The sequence below is a fragment of the Macrobrachium nipponense genome, chromosome 45, assembly GCF_015104395.2.
Source record: "Macrobrachium nipponense isolate FS-2020 chromosome 45, ASM1510439v2, whole genome shotgun sequence".
NCBI classification, from domain to species: domain Eukaryota; kingdom Metazoa; phylum Arthropoda; class Malacostraca; order Decapoda; family Palaemonidae; genus Macrobrachium; species Macrobrachium nipponense.
The window spans coordinates 37,978,998-37,994,497 of record NC_061105.1 but is presented as its reverse complement, the minus strand read 5'-3'; the positions used below and the strand labels follow the sequence as shown (position 1 = coordinate 37,994,497).

Genomic DNA, 15,500 nt, shown 5'->3' with positions numbered 1-15,500 from the left:
TAATATACCTTCTAGTTCAGACTTGTCTGTTAGTATATTATCTTATATATTTTTTTCGATGACGCATTGATTGATTTCTCATTAATGTCCTTCTTTATCGACATACATACACACACACACACAAACGTACAATCTCTCTCCTCTCTCTCTCTCTCTCTCTCTCTCTCTCTCTCTCCTCTCTCTTTCAGAGCCCCACACACAATCTCTCTCTCTTTGATACATCCCAATCTTTGTAACTCCTTGTAACACTCTCTCTCTCTTTCAGAATCCCACACAGATTATCTCTCTCTCTCTCTCTCTCTCTCTCTCTCTCTCTCTCTCTCTCTCTTTCAGAACCCCACTCTCTCTCTCTCTCTCTCTCTCTTTCAGAACCCCTCACACAATCTCTCTCTCTCTCTCTCTCTCTCTCTCTCTCTCTCTCTCTCTCTCTCTCTCTTCACACTTGACGAAACAAGTCAAAACAGGATTAGCTGAGAAACCACGAGACGACAATGGGCTCCTGCTTCATTTAAATGCCATAACCGGAATATACCAGATTAAAATGATTAATTTTAAACAAAACAAAAAATATCCATAATTAATGACTCGGGACTAAATTGATCTTGGTGAAGTGGTGACATCTCCAGTGATGGCCACTTTTCTCTGTCATTCTTAGAATACGTATCGTCTGAGTGTATCAGTATTGTAAGGTGTTGCAGAATATTAAAAAAAAAATAGCCTTGTGTGGACGTCTTCTCTCTCCCAGGCAACACAAAACGAATGGTAATAGGTCAATGATTTTATATTATACGGAGTAGAAGGGACAGGGCATATAGTCAGTTAACTACGGTCAAATTCATCTTTGTCAGGTGTCAGCAGAGGTCAGGGTCGCGTCAGGTGTTGTGGTTGGACGTCGGATGATGAGGCGCATTGCGCAGGCGCGGACTGAGGAGGAACAGGAGGCGCAGTCCAACCCACTACAACCAACAATAGATTATTACGTTTATTTAATTTTTTGCGGTTTCCGCTTACGAAAATAACGTCAAAAGTCCGACAGTCTTATTGGTCTTTCTGTCGTTGTTGTTGTAAAGAGAGAGAGAGAGAGAAAGAGAGAGAGAGATCTTTACCACAGCTGTACGAAATCACCCTCACCCAACCCCCGACCAGTCAAAATTCCGGCAATTTGATTTGTCTTTATTTTTTGTAGTTGTTGAGAGAGAGAGAGAGAGAGAGAGAGAGAGAGAGAGAGAGAGAGAGAGAGAGAGAGCGAGATCTTTTCCAACACTACGAATTCCTTCACCCTTCCCGCTCACCCTCTTTTCCCGCTGTCAAGTTCGAACTTGTCAAAAGGAAGCTGGGAATTTAAGACCGCGTTTTTCCACTAAAGAGTATTAAATATACATAATTCACATTTATGCATTTTTACCTAACCATATACATAGAGAGGGTTTACCCTTGTAACAGTAGACAAACACAAGTCAGAATGTTAATAGATATCTGATTTTCTCGATGTGTATTGGTGATTTTTTTTTCTTATTAAATATTTGGAAATTTTACTGTTTATTTTTGGAGGTTCGATTATATATAATTATCATCTCTAGTGTTGCCTCCCCCAACAAGCCCCCTCCCCCACCTCCCCCTTCAGGTTCTCATTATATCATTATTTATAATCTGAGGCTTTCCGGAATATCTGTCTAGAATAACAAAAAATGTCCTCCATTTCTCTTTAAATACTTCTGAATTTTAACGTATCATTAATTCTGCATGAAACTTGACGGCTCAGTCTCACTTTTGTGAGAGAATGATCAGTCAGAAACCATCTGGTCTCACAAATCTAAATAATGAGTCTTATCTTTATTCATTTTTTTCTCAAGATCTATAACATTACTGAGTCTTGTTTTCGTAAGAGGATTGTCAGCCTAAAACCACCTATTTAGGACATTTCAGAATTGTAGTATATATATATATATATATATATATATATATATATATATATATATATATATATATATATATATGTGTGTGTGTGTGTGTGTTGAGTCTACCGGTCATTTTTACTAGTAGATGCATATGAAATTGTAATAGCCACAAAGCAAAGAATTTGAGAAGTTAAGATGGCAGAGGGCATTGTGGCTAATATGGCTAATATATATTATATATATATATATATATATATATATATATATATATATATATATATATATATATATATATTAAAATACGGGAGCTTTCGTTTACTTGATCAGCAAACCTCCTCAGCCATACTGATTTTTCCTTAAAAAAAATACAAAAAGTTACGAAGGACAGGCAGGACGCTCGAACCGTCTCCAAGGGAGATAACAACAAAAACAAATTATCCCAATCATGTTATTCCCTCTTTCAAATGTCTGGCCATAAGACGAGCCGATCGTCGTGGTTGAACTACCTCCTCTGTGTGTTCGGCTGTTCCCTCGTCCAAAACTTCTGCATCGGCACCTGCAATGGGGGTTCTTCCTTCCAATGCCTGGGCAGGAGAAAGAGAGACAACCTGGGCAGTATGAGTGGTGCAAACGACGCCTGTACTAATATTTACAGTTTCAAGAACCAAATAATTTAAAAATGTATCCTCTTGGGCAAATGATTTGTTAAAATCAAACAAGTTTCAAATATTGATAAGAGCCCCTTCAACTTCTTTGACTGAGGAGCACCACACGTTGACACTATGGGTCTCAATGGACGAACACCCCGTTTGTGTGCTTTAGGTATGCCATAACAATACAGAAGGAATGGATTCTTATCAGACGTCATTTTAAGTAAAGTATCACGCAATTCTCTAATCATGACCCGGCTGCTGATAGCCTTAAGCTGCCTATTAAATTCTTTCTGTATCTCACTAATCGAAGGAATCGATACAAGCTTCGTATATATATTTTCATCATCCAGTAATCTAATAATCATATTGTTGTAATCATCAATGTTCATAATAATATATATATATATATATATATATATATATTTATATATATATATATATATATATATATATATATATATAATAACTATTGTCTGACACCATCTATTCTGGAAATTTCAGAATTGCTATGAATAATTTCCAATTGTTTTTGTCGTCTGAAACCATCTATATACCGAAGCTCCAGAACTGCTAGGAATATTTTCCAATTTGTTTCTCTTTTGCTGGGTCATTTCATACATCGCAAAAGAATAAATAAATAAATAAATAAATAAATAAATAAATAGCCAAACAATGATATATTGTCTCCATACCAGAATGACTTCATTTAAACACCCAACCCACGCGCAACTATAGTGTATATGTATAATGTATGTGTATGTGTGTGTTCCAGTATTGATGACTTACCATAGCGCTCCCGAATACAAAGTTAAGTGGCATACTATAACATTGGGCAGAATAGCTGTGCTTAGTAAGGATGGAGTAGGAAAAATGGGTTAATAAATGCCTTCATCAGCTTCTAGTTACTTATATTACTGTCACTGTATTTTGTTGTTATATATATATATATATATATATATATATATATATATATATATATATATATATATATATATATATATATATATATATATATATATATATATATATATATATATATATATATATATATATATATATATTTGTGTGTGTGTGTGTGTGTGTGTGTGTAGTACTGCCCTAGCATATAATATATATATATATATATATATATATATATATATATATATATATATATATAATGTAGTTAGGGCAGTTCCACACATGGTATATTATCTCTCTCTCGTTTGACAAGAGTTAAATATAACATACAATGAATCGTATAGCTTAGGGTGTAGTACAAGTGTGCGAGTGTGTACTGAGAGAGAGAGAGAGAGAGAGAGAGAGAGAGAGAGAGAGAGAGAGAGAGAGAGAGAGAATTAATAGGACCGTTTAAATCCTCAATATTTACATAGACAAACGCGAAGCGATCACCTATTCTGAAGGAAAAAAATGTTACCTAAAAACGAAAATTATTGTTATCCGTAATCGGAATCCGAATTCGACAGACGTCCCAATTTCGTATTCGTAGGCCACGGAAGAATAGATAAATCATCGAACACGAAGAATGAATCACACTACATCATTCGCGCAAACGTTTCCGTTCACCTGATACAACACGAATCGGCGAGAGAGAGAGAGAGAGAGAGAGAGAGAGAGAGTTTACTCATGGTATAGGATAACTAACTGGCAACTCACTGACTTGTAAGAGAGAAAGAAAGTTTACTCGTATAAGATAACTAGCAACTCACTACAGAGAGAGAGAGAGAGAGAGAGAGAGAGAGAGAGAGAGAGAGAGAGAGACCAACTGGCAACTCAAGCTGCATCTGTGTGACTCAGCCCAGGCAGACCCAAGTCGGGATCATCACTCGGTTAAAATCGCTTGTTCGCCCGCTCAGTCGAGTCAGTACCTCTCCGCCACTCGGTACGTGAACGACAACGACAACGGCGGCGACGTTCCGTGCGCTCTGTCTACTACTCTGCGCAGACGAGGGAGGGATCGCCTCTCGATTTCTTGAGTGTTGCTGCAGATCTAAACTAACTTTGACACAGTCGATTGATTGTTGAAAATTACATTGTGCAATGATGCATGTGCCTCTGCTTGGCCATCACCCCAAGTGTTACAGTGTCGACAACAAGTGCTATTGCGCGAGTGGTCAGCCACTGCAGCTACCCCCGGAAAATGCTTACCAGGCCAAATATGCTGGACATGACATTAAGTGTTTTTTGTATGATGACAAGTGCTATTGTGTCAGCAAGCAGCCGTACCATTTGCCACCCCCGTCGGCTGCCCCTCCACAAGGACCACAACAGCAACAGCAGCAACAAATGAAACCTTATGTTCCTCCTGCCCAGGTTAGCAGTCAGCCAATGCATGATCCAAGACAGGCTCAGGCCTTGGGTGGAAGGCCGCCTGGAATGATAGATCCAAGACAGGCTCAAGCCATGGCAGCAGGATTAAGGCCTCCTGGAACAGTAGACCCAAGACAGGCTCAAGCCATGGCTGCAGGTGGAAGGCCACCTGGAATGGTGGATCCAAGACAGGCTCAAGCCATGGCTGCAGGTGGAAGGCCACCTGGTATGGTGGATCCAAGACAGGCTCAAGCCATGGCTGCAGGTGGAAGGCCACCTGGAATGGTGGATCCAAGACAGGCTCAAGCCATGGCTGCTGCTGGAGGACATCCTGGAATGATGGACCCAAGACAAGCTCAAGCCATGGCTGCAGGTGGAAGACCTCCAGGAATGATAGATCCAAGACAGGCTCAAGCCATGGCTGCAGGTGGAAGACCTCCAGGAATGGTGGATCCAAGACAGGCTCAAGCCATGGCTGCAGGAGGAGTACCTCAAAGAATGGTTGACCCAAGACAGGCTCAAGCCATGGCTGCTGCAGGAGGACATCCAGGAATGATGGACCCAAGACAGGCTCAAGCCATGGCTGCAGGTGTAAAGCCTCCAGGAATGGTAGATCCAAGACATGTTCAGGCCATGGCTGCAGGATTAAGGCCTCCTGGAACAGTAGATCCAAGACAGGCTCAAGCCATGACTGCAGGTGGAGTGCCTCAAAGAATGGTTGACCCAAGACAGGCTCAAGCTATGGCTGCAGGTGTAAGACCTCCAGGAATGGTGGACCCAAGACAGCTGCAAGCTATGGCTGCAGGTGTAAGACCTCCAGGAATGGTGGACCCAAGACAGCTGCAAGCTATGGCAGCAGGTGGACTGCCTCCAAGAATGATGGACCCAAGATTGGCTCAAGCTATGGCTGCAGGAGGAGGACATCCGGGAATGATGGACCCAAGATTGGCTCAAGCTATGGCTGCAGGAGGAGGACATCCGGGAATGATGGACCCAAGACTGGCTCAAGCCATGGCTGCAGGCAGCGGCCATCCAAGAATGATGGACCCAAGACTGGCTCAAGCCATCGCTGCAGGAGGGGGTCCCCCAAGCATGGTAGACATGAAACAGACTCAAGCAAACGCTGTAAGTGACTCTTCAAAAATGGTTGACCCAAAACAAACTCAGGCCATAGCTACAGGTGGTGGAGCTCCTACAGGAATAGCTGAAAACCAACAGTCTCAGGCTGCTGTTGTTGCAGGAAATCCTCCAAGTCCCGGACAGACAGCAGGAGTACCACCAAAGATGGTTGACCCAGGAAATATTCAGGCCATGGCTGCCAAGGTAATCGTGGCTGACCCAAGTCAGGCTCAGGCCATGAATGCAGGTGGCTCAGAAAAAGCCAACTCGTCAATGGATTCTAAAGAGATTCATCACATACCTAAAGAAGTACCTCCAAATTTGGTTGACCCACAGCATCCCCTCCACACACCAACAAGTGCTGCCATGTCACCTAATGCTGACCACAGACTTACGCAAGCTGTAGCAGCCAGTAGAGTTCAGCAACCACAAGATGTTTCTCAGACTGATGGTATGATGAAAACTGGCATCCATCAGTCACAACAATTTTCTCAGCAGCAAATTCCACATGTGGAGGGGAATCCTAGTCTAGCACAGATCATGGCACTGAAGGGCATCCAATTATCGCAACCTGGAAGCCCAGGCAAAATTGACCCGCGACTAGCACAGCTTCTAGCGTCAAGAAATGGTCAGCAGTCAAACAGTCTTCAAGTTCCCCCAGGTTGTGCAGAGAAAGCGGAAAAATCGACACATGAGATGCAAAACATAGACGATGCTGGCTGTGATGAGCTGAGCAGATCAGAGCAGAATTCTCCCAGGGAAACCACAGATCTGCAACCAGAAGATACGCAGCCAGGGGAAAAAAAACTACCAACTAACCCAGACCTTTCTCTTCAGTCACTTTCGTTGGGGACTGATGAAGAGAAGTTGAGCGTTATGCAGACCAGTGGACCCTTGAGTGACGTTGCGAGAGAGAATTGCTGTAAAGCGTAGTGATAAACCGTGCTAAGTCATTATGCATCTCTAGTCACTGCATTGTGTTAGTCAGGCACTATGGAGGCTTGTTCCTATAGACTGTGATATTCCGCAGTGACCCAGCGTCTGTTTACAAAGTTGGCATTTTTGGGGCTGTTACTGTGAATCAAGAGTGGCATTGTTGAAGCTTAGAAAGTGATAATGATTGATTTTGTTTTTAGAGATTATAAAATGTTATGCTTTGGTTCTAGTATATATATTTTGGATTCATCATGCTGTTGTTTGGGTCAAAGTTTGTTCAATCTGCATTTAAAGGATATGGTTACTGTTGCTTATGTCAATTTAGCAAACATTGCATTTGAATATCTTTTCTGTTGCAGTTTCAAATTAAGAGGCTATTCAATGCTGATATTGTCAAGTTGTAAAAAAATTCCTTGTTTAACAAATTGGTACTTAAATTTTGCAGTCTAAGTTATGCATTGATAGAGATATGCAAAATTATTTGAAAAAAGATTTATATTTCCTGCAAAATATGGCTATTTTATTTGTTGTATTTACTGTACAGTGAATGTTACTCAATAGAAAATGTTGTATGGGTTCATTCAACGAAAAATTGATGTTCAGCTATTTTGTTAATGCATTTTGCTTGTTTCTATATTTTGCAATCTGTATTGTAACCATTGCAGAAATTATGCTTGAAGAAAATTACGCAAAAATTGTTCCTGATATTTATTTTATTTGCAATATTTTTCCTCATTGCATAATCATTGTTTATGTTAAATGATCATCAGATTATAAAGTGACAAATAAATATAGAAAAAGGTTTTTGGTATCTAATTCATCATATAATTTTCCTGTTTTGAAATATTTTCATATATTTTATCATGTAGAGATGTGGATTAAAATGGTTTCAAAGGGTACAGGTACTGTCATTTGGTCAATTATTGAAAGTTTTAAAGGAAGAATTGTAATATGCATTTCACTATTCTCAGTGCAAAACATTTTAACTGAAAAATACTCGGCAGTCACTTTAATAACCAATTTTCATTGCTGTGGTTTTCTGAAGCCTTCATATGAAGAATAATAGAATGAATAAAAATGACACCATCTTCATAATCTTGATGATTTGTGGCAGTGTACAGTATCAGGGATATGTTGATTAGTAACAGCTAGAATGAATAACATACTAATCCCTGATTTTAGAATATAAAAGAGAAAATTTATGTAGTACCTTTATTAAGTCTTACAGGGTTGATCCTTACATGGATATTAAAAGAATGTGTGGACATATCTGCCGCAATTTGTAAAAGTAGCTGTGGAGAGGACGACCAAGTATAAGCCGTGAAAAATATTGTAAAATGAGATTATGAACACAGACGAGGCAGAGCATTTTATGCAGTTATGTGCCCGTGAAAGGTTACACAAGAATGATTTGTTTCTGTTTTGGTAACGAACTAATGCGAGTTGATATCCTGTAGCCCTTGAAATCTATATATATATATATAGAGAGAGAGAGAGAGAGCAAAAAGACTTGATGATGTAAACCTAACCGCCCCCAACCACCCTCACCTTAGCAGCAACGGGAAAGGAATTTCTTGGGCGTGGTGTCACCCACGCGACGATGATCAAAGCAGACACGGCACAGGAGTCGTCGGAGTAATCCTTGCATGACAAAGAGGAATCCTACAAAAATCCTACGAACAGAAAAAGAAGAGGAGCTAATTCGGGGGAATCCTCGGTTGTATGACAGTTACATTATGACGCCAACGGAAACGAATGACGACACCTCTAGACGGAAAACTGTCTTCTTCTTTTTTTGGTGATAACTGTTTTACGTAAGCATAATAGGCACGCCATTTACGTAGGAATGAAATTGTTGGAAACTGTTAAAAAAAAAAAAAATTTAGGATTTCTGTGGTTTTTTACTTTCTCGGTTGGGTAGTTTGACCCGAGCGTTACTAACAGCCTTTTCTGATGGTTGCGCGGTGTTCGGAAGTCCATATCAGGCTTCATTCCATTGACACGCTCACTGACATAATTGTTGCCGAGACCGGAAATGTTGCATTAAGCTTCTGAGATTTTTGCATAATGGCGTGTGATTGCTATCAAGTTTTTTTTTTCTTTTAAATATTTAAATAATTAGTTATCACAAACAGCATTAGAATTTACATTATTATTAACGTCATATGAAATTCAAATACGCATTCCTTTATGAAAGGTGTAGGTGTAATTTTATCTAGATGTATTGAAAGGCGCGTGTGAAATTTTCTTAGACTAATTTTAGTACACAGTGTTGAAGTCCTGTACTGATTTACTCCTCTCTCTCTCTCTCAACTGCCATCAGAAGTTGTAAACAGCAGCAGTGTGGAAGAGTCCAAAAGAAAGCTAGACAAGATCATTAGAACACTGAATGAATTGTAAAACCCGCTCCCAGAGATAAGTGATTACACGATGTCTCCTCAGATGGACTTAGTAAGTTTTTGAGACGTCTTAATCCTTGTAACTCTCTCTCTCTCTCTCTCTCTCTCTCTCTCTCTCTCTCTCTCTCTCTCTGTATAGCGAATAAACACGTGTGAAATGTTCAAGGACTAATTCTAATACAGTTCTGAAGTATTGTACAAATGGACTCTCTCTCTCTCTCTCTCTCTCTCTCTCTCTCTCTCTCTCTCTCTCTCTCTCTCTCTCTCTCTCTGTATAGCGAATAAACACGTGTGAAATGTTCAAGGACTAATTCTAATACAGTGCTGAAGTGTTGAACAAATGTACTCCTCTCTCTCTCTCTCTCTCTCTCTCTCTCTCTCTCTCTCTCTCTCTCTCTCTCTCTCTCTCTTGCTTCCAAGACCGTGATAACCAAAATGACTTTTAACAAAAGTGTATCACTTATGCTAATGCGTAACCTGTATTAGGCTTTTGACAGCCACAGACAAAAGCCTTTTAAAATCTCTCCAAAATCTAACCCTGTTTCGACGTCACAAGCAGCATTTAAAATGAGGGTTTTCATTCATATCACAATAAATATAGACAAAAAAAACTTTAATATCTTGTAAATCTAGCCCTATTTGGACGTCACAAGCAGCATTTAGATGGCTTATTTTCATTAACATCATAAATATAGACAAAAAACGAAACCTTTTTAAGAATTCATGTTCAATATAGACAATTTTTTCCTTATTCGAAAATCTGACGCAACCTCTGTGATGACAAGTGTATGGTATCAGTAGGGAAGTCCAGTGATTGGGCCTAGTTTTGCCCCGTTGAATATTGATAAACGTATTAACAAACAGGAGGAGGTAACCAGTGGTGAATGTCTAACGTCCAAAGCGATGAGACGGTAATACAAAATGTCCCTTGGAGGATTAACACGCCGCGAGAGAATGATTCTGTATAATGGATCACGAATAACAGATATTTAGTGGTTTAAAAAGTTAAATGGTGCTACTCTGGCTTGTTATCTACGCGTCAGGTACTCTGAGGTGTTATAGTACTAGACATGGCAGAAGCTCCTTGGGACGCCGTTTAGTACTAGCTAATCGGGAATCAAAGTATTATATACACCCATTTCTGTATTGTGTGGTCGAGAAATTATATTAATCAACGATATCTCCGTGCGGGCGTCTACTCTCCATTTACCTGCTGTGCTTAGCAGTACTATATAGCGCCTCTTGAGTAGGTGACGCGTAGATGACAAGCCAAATTAGCACCAAGGAACATGACACTCAGATGTTAAATTAACCTTCAATAATTATGTAACAAAGTTGTGACTCGGATAAAAACCAGGTACGCTGGTCAATAGATACTATAATATAAGCAATGAGCATTCGCAAAACTGAGATCAGAACGAATGAACAGACTCCTATTCCTGACGAAGGGAAGTCTTTGAAAGCAGTGGTTGAAAGCCATTCAGTCTCCCTAGCCCTCACTCAGCACAAGAATCTCTTGTTGCAAGGCAATAGGGGATCGTAGCTACAAGGTTCGTCATATCCAGGTCAAAAGCTATTCAGAATTGCTCTGTGAGTTGCATTGAGTGTTGTGATTAGAACTCGAGTTAGTGTAGCACCATCGTAGACGAGGTTTTACTGACTGACTGAAAATAGATTATAGCAGTACTCTTGTGATAGGGGCGTGTTCCTGAACTCGTAAAGAAGGCTCCGTTCAGAAATAACCAAAGCATTTAGACAGATCTGCTTGGGCCGTGATCGTGATACGGGCTTTACATCAAAACAAGTTAGTCCAATTCTGAAGGAATTTCAGCCACTGAAAACTGCATGTAACGGCGTGTAACTGTGACGCAGTCTTTGACGTAAAACTATCGCAACGTTGGCACTATTCAGCGCGAGCTTCTGTAATGCAATATACATTAAACAGTCTCATACAAGTCAATATTCATAACCAAGTTCGCCCAATTCTGAGGACATTTTAGCCACTGAAAACGGCGTATAATGGCGCCTAACTGTGACGCGATCTTTAATTGTGCCAATTCAGAACGAACTCCAGTCATGAAAAGTATAGATTAAACAGTGTCGTATCTACGTCTAAATTGAGACTCACGAATCGCAGGCTTCTTGCATGGCTGGTGATTCTTAGAACCTTTGATAGAGACGTGACCTGATTATCCAAGTAAACGAACGTACTCCAACACTTAAAGAAGGCAGATGTGCTCTCTTCAAGGTCGCTGCTGCCAGTGAAAAGGGCATTTTGTGGAACTGCTTATCAGAAGTGAACTCGTTCAATCAGATCTCGTCCTGGCAGGTATAGATTTGTTTGTTTTATCTGTCAACCAGTCTCGTATGCATATATATATATATATATATATATATATATATATATATATATATATATATATATATATATATATATATATACGCAATATATTAATATATATATTACTTTCTATATTTTGGCGGTTTTATGGGCTCCTTTTATTAGATGGAATTCTGCTGTAACAACATTTTTACCAGTCATATATATATATGTGTGTGTGTGTGTGTGTGTGTGTATGAGAGTTATTGCTTTTTTTAGACGTGCTCTCTGTTTTGTTAATTATGAAAACATTTGCCATTCTAAATTGTTTTTATCATCTTTTGAAAACATGCATTTGAACTCATTATTTATTTCATTTGCATTTTCATAAATTCTCGCCATAGCGCTGATTGACCCTATGGATCCCAGTGTTTGTTTTTTGTGTCAATGTCTCGCTTTTCATTCCATTCGTGATTGCTGGAAACTGGACTGCGATGAAACTGTCGTAAAGCTGCTGGAATCTCAAAATATCCACTGAAGACTGGAACTATAGCTAACTATTGTTATTTAAAAGGAGGAAATCTTGTAATAAAGACAAAAAAAAAAACTACCTGACTCTCAGAACAGCCTTTGGAAGATGGATTGTTTTGTTTGGTTTGTATGGTGTTTTGACGTTGCATGGAACCAGTTGTTATTCAGCAACGGGACCAACGGCTTTACGTGACTTCCGAACCACGTCGAGAATGAACTTCTATCACAAGAAATACACATCTCTCACTCCTCAATGGAATGGCCGAGAATCAAACTCGCGACCACCGAGGTGGGACGCCAACACAATACCAACCACGCCAATGAGGCGCTCTTTAGAAATAGAGTTTATGGTTAACTATTACTATTTAAGAAAGGGAGACAGAAGGTAAATAAAAACTTTTAAAGAAAAACACGAAGCAGGAGACTCATTTATCGGAATTTAGACGAGAGAGAGAGATCTATCTATCTCTCAGGCCAACTGGGCAGTCAGTCGCCACGGGGCTTTGACCTCAGCAGGGGGCAGATGCGTGCCCTTGGCAGCAACAGTTTTGGGGTGAGTGTGGGTCTTGGAGGGGTTGGTATGTTGTTGTGGGGGGGAGGGGGGGGGGCACCAGGTGACCTCTTAGAATTCTAAACAGAATTTGCCATTTGAGAAGGAAAAAACTAAAATTTAAAAAATTGAATTTACAAAGTGACGAAAACTTAATTTGAGTTGGGTATGGGTATAGCCCTATGGGGAGGGGGGAATACGAGAATATGTCTTCGTTGGGGGGGTTACCTGGTGAGACCTTAGAATTCTAAACAGTTTTGTCTCTTTTGAGAAGGAAAAAAAACAAAAAAGTTCGAATTTACGAAGTGACGAAAACTTTATATCAAATTCCCGTCACTGAATGATTTTAATGGCTAGAAACTCTGTAACCGAAATCAAGCAGGAAACAAAATAAATCAAAATTATCTTCAGCGCGGGCTCGTGCCTGCAAATATCGTTTAACGTGTAGAATAAAAATCACTTGTGTTTTGAGGCGAATGACAAATCTAAACGATTCCAAGAAATGGGGCGCAGCTGATGATCGCCTGTGTGATATTGGTGGGTTCCAATAACAGAGCGATGTTTGGTTGTTTTAAAGTTTAATTGTTTTTTTTATGTTTATTAATATAAAGGGGAGATACCTGTAAGCTGAAATGTCTGAATGATACTGACATCATTCACTGTTTATCCAATAATAATTTTTTTCATAATTATTGTATATTTCTTTCATTATGAGACTCCATTTTCTCTTCATCCAGTAATCATGATCATTTTTCAGTACAGGCACATTGCAAATATGAGTGTCAGAGTGAGGGCGAATAAGTGTGGCGATGACCATGAATCAGTATGAAGGAGAAGCATGAGTGGACCAGGAACCTGTGAATGAAAATATGAGAGTATGATTATGTGATTACACACTACATATTATCCTACCCTTGAATGAATGTGTAAATGGTATATGAATGTGTGTTATTTTGGAATATTGTCATTCATTCTTTAGTGTGCTTAGTGTTTATCAGTCCATTCATAGTTTGGCATACTATAGTTCCGAAATTTCTGATGGAAGGTAAGATATAATAACTCTCTCTCTCTCTCTCTCTCTCTCTCTCCTCGTCTCTCTCGTCTCTCATCTCATATTATATCATATTATATAACTCTGCATGTCATTTAGTTCTTTTTTCCATGTAAAAGTTATTCATTTTCTCTCTAAAAACAAAATCTCCCACTCTATCTCTCTCTCTCATATTATATCATATATATAACTCTTGCATGTCATTTAGTTCTATTTTTCATGTAAAAGTTATTCATATTTCTCTCTAAAAACAAAATCTCCCACTCCCTTTTTATCTTTTGAGAGATAAAAGTAAAGTCTCTCTCTCTCTCTCTCTCTCTCTCTCTCTCTCTCTCTCTCTCTCTCTCTCTCTCTCATATCATATATCATATCATATATAACTCTTGCATCTCATTTAGTTCCATTTTTCAAGTAAAAGTTATTCATATTTCTCTTTTTCTCAAAACAAGTTTTCCCAGTCCCTTTTTATCTCCTGAGAGATAAAAGTCAAGTTTCTCTCTCTCTCTCTCTCTCTCTCTCTCTCTCTCTCTCTCTCTCCTTAAACACCCACCCGGTAATTATCCCAAGTGCTAGACAGGCCAAAAAAAACAAACAACGCCGACCTCAGGTCACTACACCGCAAAGCACTTTAGATAATAATGTATTTATTTATCGGTGAATCACCGCACAAAATCTTTCACTTGTAATTTACGCATCAAGAGTTCCTTAAGACGCCCCTCTCCCCCCTACCCCCCTTTCTTTCCACTCCTTCCTCCTTCCCCCGCCCTCCTAGGTAATACGGCTAACTTATCCTTTCTCCTCCCAGGGGACAGGAATGCATGGAAGCAAGCATCATCCTTCGAGAAATGTTATCAGGAACCAAAGAGCAACAACACTTTTTGGAAATTTAGGTAAAGGATGAACACACGTCTTCCGTATTCAAAATGGGCCTCTTTGCTGTAGCTATTTGGGTCATATTTGCTGTGATGACTTGCTATTAATTTCTATGATACGTGTTGTCACTCTCCATCCACCACCTATATCACTCCAGTGTGATGTTATCAAACTAATTACTTCAGAAGTTATGAGTGTTTAGTGTCTGAGAACTTCTGATTGGATTTGGTTAAGAGAGAATGCATTGGATGCCATACCACCAGGAACTTTTTTTTATGATTATTATACTTAACACCAATATTTTCACTATTGTGTGTCTGTCAGTTTCCACAATTTGGAACTTCCATCAGTTTTGGTACAAGTCTTCAGTCAGTTTCCAGAGCAACTGGAACATTTTGTACCTAGACCAGTACCCTGGGACTCCATTTGCAATCCAGACCTTCATTCAGTTTCTAGAAGAACTTGAACATTTGTGCCTTGGTGGAACTGAGCTAACACAACCTTGTCGACTGAAGGGCTTCACCCAATTTTCAGGGTAGCTGGAACATGTTTTGTACCGAGGCCAGTGTGCTGGAACACTGAATTGACAACACTGTCTGGAATCCAGGTATTCACCCAGTTTTCAGAGCAACTGGAACACGTTTTGTACTTAGACCAATGTGCTGGAACACTGAATTGACAACATTGTCTGGAATCCAGGTATCATTCAGCTTCCAGAGCAACTGGAACATTTGTGCCTTTGCAGAGCTGAACTAACACCACTATGTTTGCTACAGGCCTTCACTCAGTTTCCAGAATAACTGGAACATTTGTATAAAGCCCAGTGCCTTGATGGAACTCTTAGCTGACAATCTGTTTAA

At 39.6% G+C, this 15,500-nt stretch overlaps 1 protein-coding gene across 1 annotated transcript; it reads left to right on the top strand.

The window, feature by feature from the left end:
* The first annotated feature begins 4,368 nt into the window (after positions 1-4,368).
* LOC135214491 (trithorax group protein osa-like) lies at positions 4,369-7,720 on the top strand. Its single transcript, XM_064248857.1, has 2 exons — positions 4,369-5,288; positions 5,400-7,720. Exons 1-2 carry the CDS (start codon positions 4,592-4,594, stop codon positions 6,911-6,913), a joined length of 2,211 nt encoding a protein of 736 aa, XP_064104927.1. The 5' UTR covers positions 4,369-4,591; the 3' UTR covers positions 6,914-7,720.
* The last annotated feature ends 7,780 nt before the right edge of the window (positions 7,721-15,500 follow it).